Source organism: Neofelis nebulosa, chromosome 10, assembly GCF_028018385.1.
Source record: "Neofelis nebulosa isolate mNeoNeb1 chromosome 10, mNeoNeb1.pri, whole genome shotgun sequence".
NCBI classification, from domain to species: domain Eukaryota; kingdom Metazoa; phylum Chordata; class Mammalia; order Carnivora; family Felidae; genus Neofelis; species Neofelis nebulosa.
The window spans coordinates 53,499,163-53,520,149 of NC_080791.1; the positions used below are offsets into that span (position 1 = coordinate 53,499,163).

General features: G+C 44.3%; 1 protein-coding gene across 14 annotated transcripts in view; it reads left to right on the plus strand.

Annotated features, from left to right (window-relative positions):
* TENM4 (teneurin transmembrane protein 4) overlaps window positions 1-20,987 on the plus strand; it is a 2,920,333-nt gene that overhangs the window by 2,703,477 nt on the left and 195,869 nt on the right. For all 14 annotated transcript variants that reach the window (XM_058690343.1, XM_058690336.1, XM_058690342.1 and 11 more), the window contains one exon: window positions 13,456-13,626. In XM_058690343.1, the coding sequence (XP_058546326.1) occupies window positions 13,456-13,626 (171 nt within the window). The remainder of the gene's footprint in view (window positions 1-13,455; window positions 13,627-20,987) is intronic.

The following is a 20,987-nucleotide window of genomic DNA, read 5'->3' on the forward strand; positions in this document are numbered from 1 at the left end:
GCCTTACGAAGCAGAGAAGCTAACTCTTTCTTATGGGAGAAAAATTAACATCCACCTGTCCTGTCCCATGCACTGTGCCAGGATTGCTATGTGCCCGTGGCATTGAGTGGGTCTGTGATTTTTACCAACATGCCTCAGGATTGGAGAGACAAGGAGGCCCAGATGACATCAGGGACCTCAGTACATGTCACTTACTGAGCCCTGGCCCCCCATGTTATCTGATTCTGCTGTCCTCCAGGCTTCGTCTGGCATGAGTAGATTGTCACCAGTATAGCATTTCACTTTGGAGGAAGCTCTTCCCTCTGGTGTGTGGCAGGCAGCTAGATTTATCGTCCTTTCGAGCCTGGAGTTAGATTTTGTTCACAGGCACCAGTGGGGAAAGAGGAGATATGCCAGGATCATTCATTGTGCCGTGGCCTCCACTGCGTCCCACAGTCCTAAATTCTACCACCTGGGCCACCAGGAACTCTCAGCAAGACCTAGTCCCTGGGCTCCTGTGAGTGTCTCTGGTTTCGTGAGCACATACATTCCTCCACCAGAGCACGCACGCAAAACTGGTATTTGAGGGGAGAAGGTGTGAAAGTTGGCAGAGATTAAATGCGAATTTTAGGAGAAGTAGCATTTTTTTTTTTTTACCTGAAAACTGGAAACTCTTCTTTCGTAACTTGTTGGCATCTGACTTCCTGTAGAGCATCAAGTCTATTACATTGCACGGTTCATACACCTGATTGTGTAGGTCTGGGGCCGTGCTGGATGTTTCACATACAAATTGTTGCATTAGTCTGTGCTTTAAACTTTGGGTGTTCTTTCTTTCATTAACTCTTTTTCTAAGTTTGTTTATTTATTTTGAGAGAAGGCATGCGTGTGTGCAAGTGGGGGAGGGACAGAGAGAGAGAGAAAGAGGGAGAATCCCAAACAGGCTCCATAATGTCAGCATGGAGTTCAACACAGGGCTCGATCTCGTGAACTTCAAGATGGTGACCTGTGCTGAAATCAAGAGTCAGATGCTCAACCGACTGAGCCACCCAGGGGCCCCTCTTTTTTTTTTTTAATGTTTTGTTTTATTTTTGAGAGACAGAGAGCATGAGTGGGGGAGGAGCAGAGAGAGAGGGAGACACAGAATCTGAAGCAGGCTCCAGGCTCTGAGCTGTCAACACAGAGCCCAACACGGGGCACAAACCCACAAACTATGAGATCATGACCTGAGCTGACGTAGGACGCTTAACCGACTGAGCCACCCAGGCACCCCGTGCCTCTTTTATTAACTTTTAAGCAATGTGACCAGAATGCCTTATGGTTTCAGAACACTTCCTAATCTATAAAGAACTTTCATTAAATTTAATTCTTACAGCAACTCAGGAGATGGTTTTATATTATTTCCATTTTTCCAGATGAAAACAGTGTAGGTCAGAGTGGTTATGTGACTTATTTGCTGATACACAGCTAATAAGGGTCAGAGCTGGGAGCCTGGCTGTCTCTACAGATCTGCTCCACTGAGTACATAGGTGAACGGCACAGCCAGCCAGGGGAAGGGAGCACACAGACCCGCAGCATCAGGGCACTGTGCATGGGAGAGGTGCTGAAATCATGATAATGGCCCCAGGCTGCAGAGGCGGGAGCAAAGGTCATTTTTGGCTGGGGGTGATGGTGAAAATCCACATAGAAATAGACCTTGAAGGATGGGAGAAAACTTTTTAAATAGGGAGGGCAGTGGCCTTTCCACATAGAGACATTGTATCCGCAAAAGCCTGGAGGCTGGATGGACAGGTGTGTTTGAGGGATAGAAGAAATCACACAGACCAAGACCCCTGAGCAGAAGGGAGTGAGGAATATCAGGTACCTTGCTCAACAAGCATTTAGAGTGCTCTTGGAAAATTGTGTCCATTTTTAAGCGATATTACCTCAAGTTTCTGTCCTCAGGAAAATATTGCCAACAAAATTTGATCAGTAAGACTGGTCCATATTAAGAGATTTGTCCTTTTTTGCCCCATTTTTGTCATTTCCATGATTTTACATCTAATCGGAAAGGCAGCATGCATAGTGGTTAGGGACAGGTTCAAGGCAATGTGGATTTGACTCTGATCCGAGCTTATTCTCTGCCTCTTATTAAATGCGCAATCTTGGGCCAGTTATTGAATCACTTTGACCCTCAGTCCTCATCTTGCAAATGAGGGTAATAATACTACCTCCCTTCTGGGGCTTTGTGGGGTTTAAGTGATACTGTGTTTATAAAGCACTTGCTGCAGTGTTTGGCACAGTATCACCTTCAGTTAACAACAGGGGCTATTTGTTAACTTGACCATCATCGTCACCCTGGCGCCCAGAACTGTGCTGCCTTAAACTTCTAATTGAAAAGCTGAACCAAACCAGAGATCTGTGTATATCAGAGAAGGTAAAAGGGAACTCACGTGTATCGAGCACCTTGCTCTGTGTACGGACGAGAGCAGGAAAGCAGGAAAATGTGGGTGACCCCAAAGAGCCAGAAGAGGCTCACCCATGGGGCAGCAGCCTGGGATGCTCTGGGGAGTATAAGAGAAACATCGGACACTCTGCTCTGTGAGATTTTAAAATGCTCTTTCAAAACGCTTCTCATTATAAAGAAATATTATCCCAAGTTACAAATCTGGGTGGCAGGCTCCACGTTAAGCTGTCCGCCCTCATTCCTCTTGCTGAAGTGAACGTTCCAGAGGGAAAAGACCTCTCCTAATAATATATACACAAATTAAAACTCCATTTAGAGGTACAGTGGGGACCACCTCCTAATTGACTTTGATCACAGAAAAAAATCATTTAACACGGTCGGTATGCCAGAGGAAAGCAGGAAATGGGAGGGTTGCTCTGCAGAGTGCTGTAACAGTGAGTTCTAGCAGCTGTGGAGATGAAGCCAGCCACAGGACTTTTCTTCTTCGGTATTCCCAGGCATTAACCAAACCCATGGTTTCCTCGGGTCCCCTTGGATGGTTCACGACGTGAAGGAAGGAGTGATGGCTCACGCGTGAGTCGCAGGTCCTTTGCTAAGTGGAGTCATCTTTCTATAGAAGAGTTTCAGCCAGGGACGCCTGGGTGGCTCCGTCGGTTGAGCGTCCGACTTCGGCACAGGTCATGATCTCATGGTTCGTAGGTTTGAGCCCCGCGTTGGGCTCTGTGCTGACCGCTCGGAGCCTGGAGCCTGCTTCGGATTCTGTGTCTCCGTCTCTCTGCCCCTCCCCCCGCTCGTGCTCACTTACTTGTGCTCTCTCTCAAAAATAAATAAAAATTAGTTTAAAAAACTAAAAAGAAAAGAAAAGCTCGGGCCAGCCTTGTGAATCTAGTGTTGACGCTCAGAGGCAAGTGCCGCAAACAAAGGTCTTCCTCGTGTGTTTGTTGGCAGTGATTGGATCGACAGCTGTATGTTTATTCTCACAGGGGCTGACAGGAAACCTGTCCTGCGCTTCCCTGACAGTAGTCTGAGAAGAGCTCAGGGGTTGGTTTCAGTTCTTGGTGATGCCGTGATTAATGTGCAATTACAGATAATTCTGGAGGCTGGGTTGTCTGGAGATACAGAATTAGATTAATAACGTCTGTTTTGTCGCTGTGTTTTGAGGGGCCTAGTGTATAAAATGGAGTTACCAGTGATACCTTCCTTAAAAAGTCGTGAGATTGAAGGATCCCACAAATGTGAGTCCTCCAGCATTGTGTCTTGCACGTGGTACAATTTTAATAATTAGGAGCTGTTATTGTTTTAATGATAGTCCTAATTGTGTCTGCCCCTTCATTTTCTCCCTTTCTTCTTCACTCCTTTGGGCTAGGTGCTGAGGGGTAGAAATGAAAGGAATAATCGCTGCCCTGAAGGGAGGGCCTCGTGGTGGCCTGATACAGCCTGTCCCGTGGATTCATTCCCTTGCCTCTAGGCTCAAGGAGACAACTTCTTTCTTATTTTTTTTAATATGAGATTTATTGTCAGATTGGTTTCCATGTAACACCCAGTGCTCATCCCAGCAGGTGCCCTCCTCAATGCCCATCACCCACTTTCTCTCCCTCCCACCCCCATCAACCCTCAGCTTATTCTCAGTTTTTAAGAGTCTCTTATGGTTTGCCTCCCTCCCTCTCTTTTTTTTTCCCCATCCCCTCCCCCATGGACTTCTGTTAAGTTTCTCAGGATCCACATAAGAGTGAAATCATATGGGGGCACCTGGATGGCTCAGTCGGTTAAGCGTCCGACTTTGGCTCAAGTCACGATCTCACAACTTGTGGGTTCAAGCCCCGTGTCAGTGCTGACACTTCAGAGCCTGGAACCTGCCTCAGATTCTGTGTTTCCCTTTCTCTCTTCCCCTCCCCCGCTCATGCTCTGTCTCTCAAAAATAAATAAACATTAAAAAAATTAAAAAACAAAAAGTGAAAACGTATGGCATCTTTCTCTGGCTGACTTATTTCACTTAGCATAACATCCTCCATTTCCATCCACGTTGCTACAAAAGGCCATATTTCATTCTTTCTCATTGCCAAGTAGTATTCCACTGTGTATATAAACCACATCTTCTTTATCCATTCGTCAGTTGATGGACAGTTAGGCTCTTTGCATAATTTGGCTATTGTTGATAGTGCAGCTATAAACATTGGGGTACATGTGTCCCTGTGCATCAGCACTCCTGCATCCCTTGGGTAAATTCCTAGCAGTGCTATTGCTGGGTCATAGGGTAGGTCTATTTTTAATTTTTTGAGGAACCTCCACACTGTTTTCCAGAGCGGCTGCACCAAGGAGACAACCTCTTTAATCTGGGAGTGCAGTGCCTGATGGAGGAATAGGCTGTGAGGATGGCTTTCCTGCCCTTACAGGATTTCCTGCCATGACTTAATGACAGAGTCGAAAACCTGGGCTCAGCAGGGTCCCAGGCTCTGCCCACATGCTCTCGTCAAGTCTGCGTCTCCTCACCTGTGCAATGAGGGAGGGGGCTGGGACTGTCAGTTCCATCTAAGCAACACCCTCCCCCAACATCCCAGCAGAAACTCCAGTCTCTGAACTCCCTGGAGAAATCTCCTGACCTTACTTTTGCAAGGAAAACCTCGATATACAATTACCATGATGGTGATAATGTTGGGAGCAAAGAGGATCATCTCTTTGAGAAAATACCAAGCACCATAATCTCATAAACTGTCTTCACAGCTCTTGGAGCTGAGTGTTATGGTCACCATTTTATAGATGAACAAACCGAGGCTCCAGAGAGTTACCTAACGTCTGCCAGGGCACGTCACTGTGAACGTGAGAACCGGAAAAGGAACCCAGGGCTGTGTGACGGCAGCCTGTGCTCATCACCACTACAGTTCTGTGCTTCCTGTTTCTGGCCTTGGGAACCAGCACGACACTGGGAGGCGGGCACGGAGAAGTCGGATAACCGGGCTGAGGTCAGTCCACGGGTTGGTGGAGGTGACCAGCCCCTGCATTAGTTACGTAGAGAAGAGGTCTTAGTCGAGGCTGCCTGGTGAAAAGCGCCCAGAAAAGACAGCTCTCTGATCCTGTTGCTGCAATACTACCAGTTTATTCTGTGCGTATTAGATTCCAGCTCTGGTCCCCCCACCCCTTGCTGTGTGGCCCGCTTTGGGTGCCCTCCGGCTACATTGCTGTTCCTCCTGTGCAGTGACAGTGGGAGTGCCAGGTTCCCACTCATGTGGCTGGCTGCGCTTGAGCCTCTTACTTGTGCCCAGCCGCCACCACCACCGCCCCTTGATTTACAGAACTTTTGAGCAGCTGCCGGCAAATCCTTCCCACAGCATTGCACGGTACAGAAAAATGATCAGCTGCACCAGAGTCCCTTCTCCAGAAAACACTTAATTTGGGGGTGAGAGACAGTAACCCCGATTGTTGCCGTCAGGTTTATCCAGAGACAGGAAGAAAGCAATATATTTACTTGGTTTAAAATTAGCCCCACGTAGTCACCAGTGGGATCCTGTCAGGTTTCTTTATGCCGATTCTGCTTTTAAAAGCTGTGTTATCCGTTGGGCAAGTATCTCTGGTTCCTGTGCCCAAAGTCTGTCAGCTAATGGAAGCAGGATAGAAAAAGGCCCCCTCAGGGTAAAGAAATTTATAGTTGGCATGGAAAGGGAATTAGGGAGAATATATAGAAAGAAGAAAAAGGTGATAGGACAGAGCTGGCTTAAACAAATCTTTCAGTGGCTCCAGAAATTAGGAAAATCAATGTAGCAAAATGACAAAGATGATGACAACTGCCGTAGAGCTCCTACTATGCGCCAGGCAGAGTTCTAAGCAAATTATATGCATTATTTCATTTAATCCTTGGAGAGAGAGGCTACCAGCTGCATTTTGCACGTGTGGAAACCGAGACTCAGGCGAAGTAATTTGCCCAAAGTCATAAAACTAATAAATGACCGAGCTCCGGTCTCTCTGGAGAGATCCAGACTTGAACTTGCATGTACATGGTTTTGACTCGGGGCGGGGGGGGGGGGGGGGGGTGAGCCATGCCTAAAGTAGTCAGGATGGGGGCCCCATGCTTTGTCCTTGAGAAGAAAGCCCCTTAACAAACACCTCAGAAGAGCAAATCTGGCTATGCTGTCTGCAGAGGCTTTGCCTTCAGCTGTCTTAAATTTTAACTTAATTTCAGACACTGGAACTCACTAGTGGTGTGGTGTATCAGGAGGAGAGCCTGGACCTTGGAACCAGTCAGATCTGGGGTCAGATACTGTATCACTTCCTGTCTGGAAGGTGTGTTTGCAATCATGCGGCCTCTCTGAGCCTCCAGGTTTTTTTCATCATAAACTGAGAATAATAGTAATTTTCTCAAGGTTTATGTAAGGATAGAATGCAATAACATATGCAGTCCCTCTTGCTTAAGTGTCTGACACACGGCGTGTGCTCCAAGGTGGGATCTCCTCTCTGGGCTCTGACACCCTTCGTTTCTACCTATTCCTCCTGAGGCTGGGTTGGAGAACTTTCCTTTTCGTGTAAAGCAGCAATAAAATGAGTTCGGAAACTAGGTAAGAAAATTCATCCCTAATCCCACTATTATAATTCAAAGTCTGATGTCATTTTTACTATGTCTTTCCAGGTTTTTTTTCATATGCATATCTGGTTTTGCAGAGATGCAGTCAGCAAAAAAATGCAATTTTATGTCTTGCCTTTTTTTTTCCTTAGCATTCTATCATCAGTATTTGCCCTCATTGCTGGTTGTCATGGTCATTTTTGTATAACGATTGCACTGCATTCCATCCGGTACCTGTATTGTAAGTCAGCTAAGTTGTTCTATTTTTACACGTCTAGGTTGTTTCCACTTTTTCTGCTCTTGCCCTGCAGTCAACATCCCTGCGTATGGAACTTCTGGGTTTGGAATTTGTGAATGTCACAGCTTTGTAGCAAAACTAGGACTAGAACCTGGGGAATGAAACTCTGTCTTCTTGTTGCTGTTGTTTTGACTTTCTGTTTTTGTTGTTTTCTCCATTAGATGACCACAGTCCAAGAATGCCAATGACTTATGTTTCACAGAAATGATAATATTTATTAAAAGCAAAAGAAAACAAAACTAGCACTAATATAAAACAGAAAAGTGGGTAGCCACATAACCGGGTTGATTCCCACTGCCTTTTGAAACCAAAACACCACTGGAATCAACACTCCCTTGTGGTTATTGATTGCCGCCTCTAGTCATTACCTAGAGCTGCTAATTTACAGATGCAAGTGGGTTCATGCATTTGATTTTTGGAAGAAAGGGAAGCGTGCACCATGACAGGAAAAGCTCTGCTGCTGTACTTATGTTGGTGATTCCTGCATAATGACTTTGTTAATTGCCTCTCGCTGGCTGGGTGCGGGGGGGGGGGGGGGGGGGGGGGGAGGCTTCAGTGTCTGAACATCTATGGGCATTCTTGTTAAAAATGTCAGGATGGAGCTTGCACTTTCTCCGCCATCTCTTTTGTCTTGCTGGGCAGGAAAAGGGGACTGGAAAATGTCAACCCTGGGATCAGATTGACCAGAGCTGAGGGAATAAGAAACTTCCCCCAGCCCAGCTCTTGGCTTTTAGAAATCATTAACATTTCAGTGTGGGTGATCCTGTGAACCCGCTACCTTTCCACAACCTTCTTTTGAACTCTTAAGCACCTTTTCACCTTTTCATGGAATTAAAAAGTAGTTTAAAGGGAAAACCCATATCAGGTTTCTTATTTAGGTCACTTTCAGTGTGCTTGAGAGTTTTGCACTAACAGTTGTAAATACAAACCACAGAGTGCAATTTAGACAATCCTGTGATGTACATTGGTGGTGAATGGTCACCAGTAATTCTTCAGGAAAGGGGGTGTGACCAATTACAGTTTATTTTTTTCAATGGTCTGGTTCATCCTTAGAGCAGACAGGGGAGGACTATTTCTATTTCTTAGCTTTTCTGGATCCACATCATTTGGGTAGCATTCGTTTCCTGCCATATACAACTGTAAACGTGGGTTGCTGTTGGCCAAGAGATAGTTATTAACACCACTGGTCCCCCCAAACATTAATTGTAGCCAGTGTGTGTGTGTGTGTGTGTGTGTGTGTGTGTGTGTGTTGGTGTTTGTGGGTTTTTTTGCTGGTGGCTTTATGTTGCCCATATTTTATCTTCTATTTAAAGTACAAGAACGAAAGGGGCACCTGGGTGGTTCAGTCGGTTAAGCATCCACCTTCAGCTCAGGTCGTGATTTCACAAGTTTGAGCCCCGCATCGGGTTCTGTGCTCACAGCTTGGAGCCTGGAGCCTGCTTCGGCTTCTGTGTCTCCCCCTCTCTCTCTGCCCCTTCCCCACTCTCTCTGCCCCTCCCGCACTCGCACTCTGTCTCTATCTCAACATAAATAAACATTAAAATTTTTAAAAAAAAATAAAAGTAAAAGAATGAAAAAGAGGAAGTTTGGGTTGGGAACATAGGCTCCTAAGTTTGAAGCTTGCCTCAAATCTGTACTGGCTCCTACACTTAGACTGGTGATTCCTGCACGATGACTTTGTGAATTGCTTCCTGCCACCAGGTGCTGGGAGGAGGCTTCAGCATCTGAACATCTATTGGGCATTCTTGTTAAAAATGTCAGGATAGAGCTTGCACATTCTCAGCCATCCCTTATGTCTTGCTGGGCAGGGAAAGGGGACTGGTGGTATTGGGTAACTTTTACCTCTCCTGGTAAATCAGAGTATGTTAGTATAACTTAAATGTTAGTCTACTTTCCTTGTATGTATTTTCCAGTAATGATTTTTCAACCTATCTTTATATGAAGATTAAATTAGATAATATAAAGCATTCAGCATGTCGGTACACACTCAAATGATTCCACATTTTGAGCTGCTGTTATTATTTTATTTTCAAGGAAAAAGAAGAGTGGTTGCTTAAGTTATGTTTCCTTGGACTATCTGTGGCTGAGCTTGTGTTTTACCCTTTGGAGAGAGGAGGGGAGGAGAGGGGAGATTGTTCCTTCTCTCTTCCCCTCTTCCATAACCTGGAACTATAGAATTAACCACCACTCAGCACAGTAAAGGAATGGAGGGCCCTCTAGCACAAATGTATTTAAGACCCTGAATCAGAGAGTAAGGGTCCCTTCTGTTGTGGCTGTAAAGTGACCATGACTGGCTGAACTTCACACCTGTCTCCACATCATCACCTAATCTCGGTGGCCCCATGCTTACTTCCCACCTGCAAGCCTCCAAAACTGATTTCTGGGTGACTGAGTCTTCCGAGGGCCCAGGTTTGAGTGGGGTCCAGAACTTTGCCTTCCCAGGTGGTGAAAGGAAACAGAGAGACATGCCAGCCTCACAGCTGTGTGAGGACTCTGTGATGGCAGGTAGTGGGGGGCAAGGCCACGAGGAAGCCCCGCCAGTGTGCCTCCCGAAGGTTCAGGTCAGCATCTTCCCCCCACCCCCCCACCAGCTGAGGACTGTCCTGCCCTAATTAACTTCCCTGAGACACAAGACCCTGTGATCATTTTCACCTCCAATGCTTTTTTCCACTGGCTTTTCTTTCCCCTCAGCTTTTTTCTTTCTTTCTTTCTTTCTTTCTTTCTTTCTTTCTTTCTTTCTTTCTTTCTTTCTTTCTTTCTTTCTTTCTTTCTCTCTCTCTCTCTCTCTCTCTCTCTCTCTTTCTTTCTTTTTAAGGAAGGGCTTGATTTTGCATCTTGTTAAAAGTAAGAGAAAGCTTTGACAATAAAAATGTTTTTCTTCGCAAAGCTGTGAGAGTTCTATTCATTCTGGGATTACTTAATTCTCATGACCTTTAACAAGACAGCACTTCTGCACAGTTAGATGAGATAATTGATTCTAATGGGGAAAGGAGCAGTGCTCATTTAACTGCATATCTCTGAGTCGTCCTCCGTTCAAACAATTTCTCCATTACCTTTGGAGTTGCCAATATATAGATTAAACTGGTAAGACGGTAAGCAAAAATGGGAGCTAATTCAGCCTTGGAAACAGCAGAGTTTTCACTTCTTCCAGGCAAGTTAACTTCTATCATTATTGACAACTACACCACCACGAGCAGCATAAAGTTCCTCCTCCTTTAGTGCCCAGCACCATAAATATGCTAAGTGGTAGCTGCTGTTTTATCATTATCATCAACAGTATGAGTATAATGGTTACAAAATACTGCCATCATGCGTATGTACGGTTTACAAAGCACTTTGCCATATTTTATCTCATATGATACAGTAATTCTTTGAAATAATTGCCTCTCCATTTCTTGGATGCATCTAGGTGGTGGCAGCTAGGATTCCAAACCAGTCTTCTTATCTCTGGCACACACTGTTCCCCACTCGGCAGTAACCAGAGAGGGCAAAGGGTCAGATTCCATTTCTGTTACAGAGTACCCCTCCTGTTGAGATCAAACTTGTGTGCGTTCCCTGGGTGGCTTGTGTTTTGGACTAGAAGTCAGAAGGATGTGCAGCTCTCGTGTCCTTTATACAGTTATTTGTGTCTTGAAGGTGCCCGCACAGCCCCTCAAGACCCCCCCCCCCACCAGCCCGTCAGTGAACCCTTCCACGGATGGGCCAAGCAATACAACCCTCTGTCCTCCTCACAGGATCCTGTGTTACAGCCCTCAAAGCTGCTCCATGTGTGAACGGGGATGTTTTTATAACACCCATTTGCCTTGCAAGGTAAAGCTAGTGAGAAAGGCTTGGTGAAGCGGGTGGAGCCTGGGCTTCAAGCCGGAAAGACTGGTGATATCTGATTTCAGTGTTTGAATAGTTGCAGATTCTAGTCTACACTGTGTCGCTCGTGAGCCATTTAACCTTCCCTGTGTTAATCGATGTCACTGTGTCTTAGTTTCTGCATCTGTAAAATGGGGCTATTACTAACTGTCTTTTCAGGATTTTTGTGAGAATTAAGGAAATATTGCATTTACTGCTTTTGGCACAATGCCTGGCACTCAGTTTTATAATTACCTTCTGAGCCTTAGCGTGCACATCTGCAAGTTGGGTCTCGCAGGGCTGCCTTGAGGTTTAGAGGCAATGTATACAAATTTCCCAGTACGCTTCCTGGCATGCAGTTAGCCCTCAGTATACATAATTACTGTGGGCCTTCATAGTTCCATAGATCCTTCCCTGGGTTCCTCTGGGCCTCTTAGTGGGCCAGTCACCCCCTCCTCTGGGCCTTCTAGTCCTTCTGAGTAGACTTTGTTCCTTGTCCATCTTCTCTACTTGTCTGTGAGCTCATGGAAGCAAGGGCTGTCTGATTACGTTCTGGCTCTCCAGAGTCAGCCCTGGGTCCCAGTACAGGGTAGGCTTCTAGGAAATGTTCATCAGTACAACAAAGGAGTGATGTTGCGTACAGGATGCTGTGGGAGTCAGGGACTGAAGTTCTTAACTCTCTGCATAAGGAATCAGGGCAGGCATTTCAGAAAAGGTAAGTAGGGACCATTGACAAGTCTTAAATCCTAAAATGGGATTTAAGCAGACATTTTGTACTAGATTACAAAATCTTTTGGAAACAAGTTTCCTCACCTTTTCAAGCACTGTGTATGTTAGGGGACAGTGTCCATTCTTTGGCGTCTTATGGTCTCTTCTAGATTGTTGCACAAGACCGTTTAGCAGTCACTACCTTGGAAAAAAATATTTTTAAAACAGAAATGCAAGTACATCCTACAAAATCAAAAAGTACAACAGATATACAGTTAGAAGCAAATCTGTCTTCTATCCCTGACCCTTAGGATCTCTTTCCATCATTGGATGCATCTACTGTTACCAGTGTCTTTCATATCCTTCAGGAATATTCTAAACATATACATGATTTCCCCCCCAAAGGCAGTATATCAGATATACCATTCTGCATGTTACAATTTTCCTTTCAGAAAAATATAAAGAGCTTCCATGTGCTTTTTTATGATTACATAATACATTGTATGAAGGTAACTTATCTGGCCCCTTATTGATGAAGTGGTTTCTAATATTTTGCTACTACAAACAGTGCTGCAGTGAATAACCTTGTATGTACATCATTTAGTATAATATGTGAAAATATTTGGAGGAGAAATTTCTAGAATTTTCTAGAAACCCTGGGAACCTGTAAATCCCAGGATCAGTAGTATGTTTGTAATTAATTTGATAGCTTTTTTCAAATTGTCCTTCGTAGCGTTTGTACCAACTTATGCTCATACCAACAAAGTATGAGAGTGCTTATTTCCTGTTCTCTGTCAATACTGTATAATTTTAACCTTTTTTATCTTTGCCAAAGCCTATGTGAAAAATAGTATTTCAAAGTTTTAACTTACATTTCTCCTATGATGAGTGTTGTCAAGAGTCTTTTCATATGATTGAGAACCAATTGTATTTCTTTTTTTTTTTTTTTTTTTTTTAATTTTTTTTTTTTCCAACGTTTTTTATTTACTTTTGGGACAGAGAGAGACAGAGCATGAACGGGGGAGGGGCAGAGAGAGAGGGAGACACAGAATCGGAAACAGGCTCCAGGCTCCGAGCCATCAGCCCAGAGCCTGACGCGGGGCTCGAACTCACAGACCGCGAGATCGTGACCTGGCTGAAGTCGGACGCTTAACCGACTGCGCCACCCAGGCGCCCCGAACCAATTGTATTTCTTATGCTGTAAGCTCTCTGCTCATAGTTCATATCATATTCCTATTTTCCTGATGAGCTGTTGGATTTTACTTATTATTTGTAGCAGTCATTTTTATATTAATGAAATTAACCCTTTGTGCTACAAATTGCAAAATTTCCCCCTAGATTATTTATCTTTCAAAGCAAAAGGCCAAGGCTTCCTGAAACTCCCCCATCCCTACCCCTCTCCCTGTCCCACCAGACTGTGAGCCCTCAGGGGCAGGGTCTATGCCTTGAGCATCTCCATGCCCAGCCCCCCACATAGGGCTTGGCACTGCAAAGCTCTCTTCGGGGGCTGTTTGTTGAACTGAGCTGAACTGAATTCCTGAGTTCCCCACCCCAGCTGCCTTCCCCTATGGCTTGGGAGTTCCATTTCCTCCGCCAGCAGAAAAAGATGACTTTTCTCATTGCTCACCACAGCCATGCACCTGTTTGGCCTAAACTGGCACCTGCAGCCGATGGAGGGGCAGATGTATGAAATCACGGAGGACACAGCCAGCAGTTGGCCTGTGCCAACGGACGTCTCCCTGTATCCATCAGGGGGCACTGGGTTAGAGATCCCTGACAGGAAAGGCAAAGGAGCCACAGAAGGTAGGGTTGCCGTGTTGTTCGTGTCGTGAGTCCTCTTTGTCTGCCTTTGAACCGAAGAGACCTTCATTATGCACGTCATGTGCCTGACTCACAGCTCCGTGCTTTGGCCCTTCCTCCATCTTTCTGCACTCCACGCCGGCTGCCAGCCCACCTGTGTCTTCATCTCAGTTCCTTTTCACTGTGAGCTCATAGCGGGGCTTGGGCAGCTCTCATGGTGCTCAGCAGTATCCCATCTCATGCCTCGAGGGAAGCATCATGGGCTTTTGCACTGCTGGGTGGCTGTCTTGGATTGTGTGGGATCAGGATGAGTCCTTAAGGGGCCAATAACAATAATCATTAGTGTTGGTACGGTTTATTTGTTTCAAAGATTTTGTCAAGAGCTTTTTACACTTAATCCTCACAGAGATCCTGTGAGGTAAGTATAATTCTTTAGACCCATTTTAGATACAAAACCTAAGGGTTACATAAATTTAGTGACTTGACCAGAGGTCGCTCAGCCAGTAAATAATGGAGCTTGGCATATGAGCCCAGGTCTGGATGACTCCAGAGCTCTTACTGTCTCTATAAATTGTCCTACCTGACTCACCACGTGGTTGCAAGACCCTGAAGGAGATGTAGATGAGAAATCCCATTATGCAGTGGGACACGGATATTTTTCTATCAGTGATGGAGTGGTAGTGACATTTGGAGTTTGGCATTCTTAAATGGGACATCTGTAGACCCATGTTCTGAATTTCTTAAGGGTCTTTCTAACACGCCATTGACACACATTCTTTCACTATCAGCCAGAAGTGGCACAGACTCACAAAAATGGTACCGTGAAAGATGGCTGAGCTAATGGGCCAGTCTCATTGCCATTCTGGGCAGCGTAGGCATTCTTTATCCTGTCCCTGCTGTGCCCTGCTTCATCCCGTCTGTTAGCAAAGTGCACCACAGGTCTGCCTCCACCTTTACTGCTTATATCTTCTTTCCTAGCATCTCAGACAACTTTGGGGTCAAAGCTTCTGAGGTTTCCTGCCCTCAAGGATTTCCCTTCCAGGAATCTGTTTGGTTAACAGGGTACCATATGCTTGGTTGAAGTAGCTACTCAGGACCTCTGAATGATCCTGAAGGCAAAAATCAATTCTTTTTTAAAAAAACGTTTATTTTTGAGATGGAAAGACAGAACACAAGTGGAGGAGGGGCAGAGAGAAAGTAAGAGAGAGAACCCCAAGGAGACTTGCACTTGTCAGTGCAGAGCCTGACACAGAGCTCGAACTCAGAAACCATGAGATCATGACCTGAGCTGAAATCAAGAGTTGGATGCTTAACCAACTGAGCCACCCAGGCACCCCCAACTCTTTCTTTTTGTTTTTTAAATATGGAATGCTTCATGAATTCGCATGTAATCCTTGCACAGGGACTATGCTAATATTCCAACAAAATCAACTCTTGACCCATGGTCATCTTTAAGGGAAGTAAGAATGGGAGCATTTCCACAGAGCCAAATCAGAACCTCTGCTTACTTTTTCTAGGGGCAATGCCAGTCTTCTCCTTTACAAAGATTTTAAGACTTAAGACATTTAATAATTTATACTTTCTTCGCCCTTTAGTAAGGATATGGAGGGAGTGTGGATAGGGCCACGGGAAGAGGTCTGGGTTAGGAATCAAGAGCCCTGACTTCAAGCCCAGCTGCTGACCCTTGAATTGTCCTTAAGCAAATCCCTTGAAAGACTTTCTGAGTGGGGTGCCTGGTCGGTTAAGTGTCTGACCTTGGCTCAGGTCATGATCTTGCAGCTTGTGAGTTCAAGCCCCACGTCAGGTTCTGTCCTGACAGCTCAGAGGCTGGAGGCTGTGTCTCCCTCTCTCTCTGTCCATCCCCCACTCATGCTCTGTCTCTCTCCTTTCTCCCTACCCCTCCTCCACTTGTGTTCTCTGTCTCTCTCAAAAATAAACAAACATTTTTTTTTTAAAAACTGAATTGATTTTGGCCTTCAGGATCATTCAGAGGTCTTCTCTCTCAAAAATAAATAAACAAAAAAAAGTGAACATGCTTTCAAAAAAAAAAAAAAAGAAAGACTTTCTGAGCTTCACTCTCCTCCTCTCTAAAAGGAAGTTATTGAGCTAAATTATCTCCAAGGTCCAGTTTAATTCACAAGTCCTACATATGAAATTGATAGTAGAATCATCAGACTAACCAGACGGTTCTTTAGAATTTTTTTTTTTCCAGGCCAGCCCTGTCCATGGTCCTGCCTGTCAGCTTGTGATTCCCTTGTCAGTTTATAGTGTCACATGCCATACGGGAATACCATCCATGTGGACGGTCTTTAGGTCAGCACGTACAAATGCAGATTTAAGATATGTTTAACCCTCAAGGCATTGGAAGAGGTCTCATTTAGCGAAATGTATTTTCTTCCCTCCATGATCTCTATCAGACGTTCTTGAAACAGAGTTGGATCTATCTGAAATCTCCCATTCTAATGAAATTAGTTTGTGGGTTTTTTAGGTTTTGTTTTGTTTTACCCAAGGAGCAGGAGGTGCAGATAAGAGGCAAAATAAAATTGCCCCAGCTTATTGGTTTACTTTAATTGGAGTATTTTTGCTTAAAGGGATTATCTGTCATTACTAATGCAAATGGAAATCCTGTTTACAAACCCCTAAAATGCAGTGCTGTGCTGGAAAGTGGTCAGCATCAAAAGCAATTACTGTGACAAAAAATACATCAGACTGGAGAAACAGAGGATAAAGCTTCCTACAGTTTATGTGAGACCACATGGTTCTTAATTTCTTTTGCCCTGGTCAAACCAATGTCTACACAGTTCATGTTTTTAATTGTAACATTAAAAAACCTACTTCCTTAGACATAGCTCAAGGGGGAAAGTCTTTAACACTGATGTGAGTGCATATTTCCTATCCCTTCTAAGGGTATCAGAGAGGAGAGCTGATTACAGAATTAAGATTAGAGCCCTGGTTTACAGAGATGGCAGTAACAATGTGGTATGATGGAAAGAAGATAAATGGGCCTTGGAGCCAGACAGGCTTGAATCCTGGCCCTCAAATTTATTGGCTTTGTTAACTCATGCCAATTACTCCATCTTCTTTGGCCTTAGTTTCTTCATCCATAAGAACAAGGATGGTAACGTCTGTATCTTTTCAGACTGGTGGTGAAGAGGCACTCAACAAATGTCACTTCCTTTCTTCCCATCTGCTCAAATCCCAAGCCATTCCATGTCAGTTATCAGACTCTCAGAAATCCAGACTAAGTAATATTTTCCCCTCAAAGACCCTGCAAATAATTGGGACATGTTTTCATATTGTAAAATGCTATATATTTTTTAATTATGCAAATGAAATATATAATGAGTCCAGTATTTTAAATGCTCATCATGTCTTTGAGAATAACCTCAAACTGCAATCTACACTGTATTTTGAAAGTGGCTCTTACCATTTCAGGGTGTCATGGGACAGAAACCAAATATGGCAGCTTTTCGAAGAAAAGCCACAATAACTTACGTTATATGTTAATGGAAAAGAGGGGAGAAAGCATTGAATAAACAAAAATTCCTGATGGTTGAATTGGTGGGCTTAGGGATAGCATTTTCTTCTTTCTGCAATGAAATAAAAATTACCCATCAGTTTAAACCATGCAAATTGCTGCACGCAGGCTCAGCTGGGCTCTCCAAAATGGAACAGCTTATTTTGATAACCAAATAAATTTCTAACAGTTGCTAAGGAAACTAAAGGATTCTTTGTGCAAGTTATTGCATTGAAAAGAACCAGAAAGGTGGAGGGAAGAGGAGAGTGTTAGTTGATTAGGAATTTAGAACCTGTGTAGATGGATCTTAGTTCAAGAAAGTGAGGACTATGACTGAGAAGGGCATGGAATTTCACTTCTTCCAATTCTCTCTTGTTTGACCAAACAATCCAATCATTTCAGCAAATTGTTGAGAAATTTCTTTTATAGACATGATTGTGTATTTGTACATCATTGCTAGAGGAAGGCTGAGTCTGTGTATCTTTACAAAGAACAGGACTGTTGCCAGTAGAATTTGCCTTGTGAAACCTGATCATACTGTTGGAGATCCCTATTTCTTATTTAAGCTCTTGGTATTGTTTGTTAAGTCTCTGGTGGCCCCCAATGATTGTGTAGTGTCCTCTTTATAAGTGTCTTGAGACCCCAACTCTTGCCCTTTAACTCTGGGTCCTGTTTGTGCATTCCTACTTCATAAAAACTGTCAACTTTCTGTGCCCCATGACACTCAGTGGGCCTTGGTCTACCTGGCCTAGCCTTGATGGTTAGATTGCTGGGACTGTGAGTTAGGTGGGACTCATGCACTGTGCCATTGACCCTTGAGTGAGACTATTGAGAGTGTCTTTGAAGAGTTTTAATTAACCACTTATCAATTTAATGCTTTAAGAAGCCATATTCTAGCAAATGAAGAGAAACCCCAAATGGCTTTATCTTCAAATGGTTTCTTAAGCATTCTGAGCCTCAGTACATACATCTTATCAGTGTGAGAATTAACTGAACCGATGAACGTAAAGGGGGGCCCAGCATGTAGTGAGAGCAAGAATTGATAGCAAGTATTACCACTAATCCTGCCACTCCTACCTTTACTGCTGTTGCTAACTACTGCTATTATTACTGCTGCTGCTGTTGTTGTCGTTACTATTTTCCAGAATGTGGGTGGGATAAAAAGAATTGTATACATAAGACCTGTCTCCTCCAACTCCCACCACCCTCTGTCATCTCTCCTCACTCTACTGTTGGTGGGTCTTGCTGTGTGGTCGGATGGTTTCTGTCTTAAGCACTCACAGCTTGGTGCTCGGATTTAAGAACAGAGGATCTGGAAAGAGGAAGGCAGGAAGAGCTGAGTGTGGCTTCACTCTGAATAACTGCTAGCCCAGCCAGTCTCACGCCTCTTTCCCATCAGACACGGGTACTCGCTGTGCTGTACCTCTTTCCCCTCAGAAGCCCCCATTTCGTCCCTACGTATAGTCCTACAAGGGGACCACTGGGGACCAGAGTAGAGGAATGATAAAGCTTAAATCCCCGGATGGGGTCCTCTTTTCCTTCAAAAACATCCCCTTTAGGCTGGGCTGTGGTCCCTTCCCTAAGGATCTGGACCAGGTGACTTTTAGTACAAAGGTCACTTTAGTACAAAGCCCGAGTGGCCCTCAGAGACTCAGCCGAGAGTCCAGGTCCCGGTGGCCGGTGTGCCCTGGAACAGAATCAGCTATTTTTGTTTGTATACACACCAAAGACAGTTCTTTTCTCTTATTTTGGCCCATGTTGGTGAAATACGAGAATGCTAGAAAAGAATATTGCTTTTTATCACTCCTCCGGTGTAAGAGCCAACTTATGTATGCCTCTGGGGCCCCGCAGACCTCTGGAGAGAGACTCTGGGCTGGCCTCTGACCTTATGAGGCTCAGAACTCAGCTGATACAATAGCTGTCTCTCAAACACATGCTCACTGGAGGAGAAAATGAACCATGCAGGGTGCTCTAGCAACATGCCAAAATGTGGGGGAAAGTTTTCATTATTTATTCTCAGACCCAGAAATTATTTGACTGCAGACAATTCTGAAATCTCATCAGCCCCGACTCCCACCCACTCACAAAGGAAATGAGTCCTTGGAATTAGCAGTCTCAGGCTTATTTCTATGCAGTTTCTAGGAGGAAACTCAGCGTTCTGCATCCCTAGCAGAATGATAAGCTAAAGGGTACACTATTTTTCTACCTAGAATACAAAAGAATTGTGGTACTGGGAGCCCCACAATCAGATAAGAATGTGAAAGTAATTCTCCTCCATCTTAATGTGTTGTGAATTTGGCTTCTGTCTTTGAACTTCGAATCACAGTGTGGTGGTTTTTGTGTGTCTGCATTTTCAAGGTAAAAGTCTGGGGCACATTCCTTCCATAAAGGAATTAAATGCAAGCTCTTTCCCATGCTAATGACAGAATACTAGTGGTACTTTTATTGAGAGCGTGCATTTTAACTTTTTTTGTTGTTGGCATATTTTTTAATTAAAATAACATTTAATGGTTTGAAGCTAAAAACCTGATGTTTCTGCCTAGGAGTTTATAAAGGAATGATAACATATGGAGAAGTTTAACATTTAAATTGAATTTTATTATTTAAAACAGTAAAATATTTTATGACTACAACAATGCCCTGCCAAGCTCCATTTCAGCATCAAATGTGCTTTGTAAGGAATCTTACAAAGCTAGGGGAAAAAAGACATTTTAATTTCTTATTCCCCAAGTGCTTTTTATAAAAAGTTCTCACAAACGTGTTTTCTTTACAAATGGATTATTGTTCTTAAAGCCTCTCTTCGAACACGTCTAACAACAAATCTTGGAACTAAGATACCCTGGGGATTCTTCCTTACAAATAAGACGTAGTCTGCTGGCTGCCATGTGGCTAGTCAGTGTCCTAAAGGTGGTCTTCTAACATCCCTATCACCTCCTTCTGCTGCCTCCCAACTCCCCAGAGGGCTGATGTCTGGAAGGAAGTCAGGTTTATATTTTTCACATGTGAGTGTGCTTAATTAGTAAACAGAGGAAGTTTGATAAGCCCTCTTCCTTCCTGGCACTTCTGGTGCCCCCAGAAAGCTGTCACTCTCCTGAATGGTGACAGAAATGGGCAAGGGACCATATTTCTGACCCCTGTCCCCTGAAACCTGCAGGGTCAGGGGCCTTGGTTGAATTTCCAAGTATGCCATAGGCTTTGTGCCTGAACTTGAGATCAATTCCCTTGGCTTTACCTACTTCAGCACAAAACTGATATTCGAACACCTCCATCCAAGCAAGACAAGGGAGCATTTTTCAGAAATATCCATTCCATTCAGAAGTAGCCCCTTTTTCATCTTCCCCAGCCCAACTCCTGCTCCCCATATAAACCCCTTCCACATGTCTTAGCCTTAGAATTTGGCTTCCAATTATACGTAAACCAGTAAACTTGTAAAATACCTTTATCCACTCAGGTCGGGCTTCCCACTGCTGGTGGGACCATTTTGAGTTGGAAATTTAATAACAACACCTTGTTTGCACTACCCTTTCTATTTTAGCGTGCATGCTTTTATACACACACGCGTGTGCACAGTTATTCTCGTGTGACCACCAGTGATTATTTTGGGGATCGGAATATATCTTAACAAGCTGTGGAATTATGCAGTATACAGATGGCCCTTGAGGAGGACCCATACTGCTTTGGAAGAATGCATATTTTTAGCAGAACAGTTTGAGCATCACTAGGAAAAAAAAGTTCTGGACATTCTTCCTCCTCAGTGGGGAGTGGTGGTGGGGCTGGTGGTGGAACATAGTAGAGAGAAGTGTGAGGCACAGGGGAGTCCTGCTGTTCAGGGGCTCCGATCCCTTGT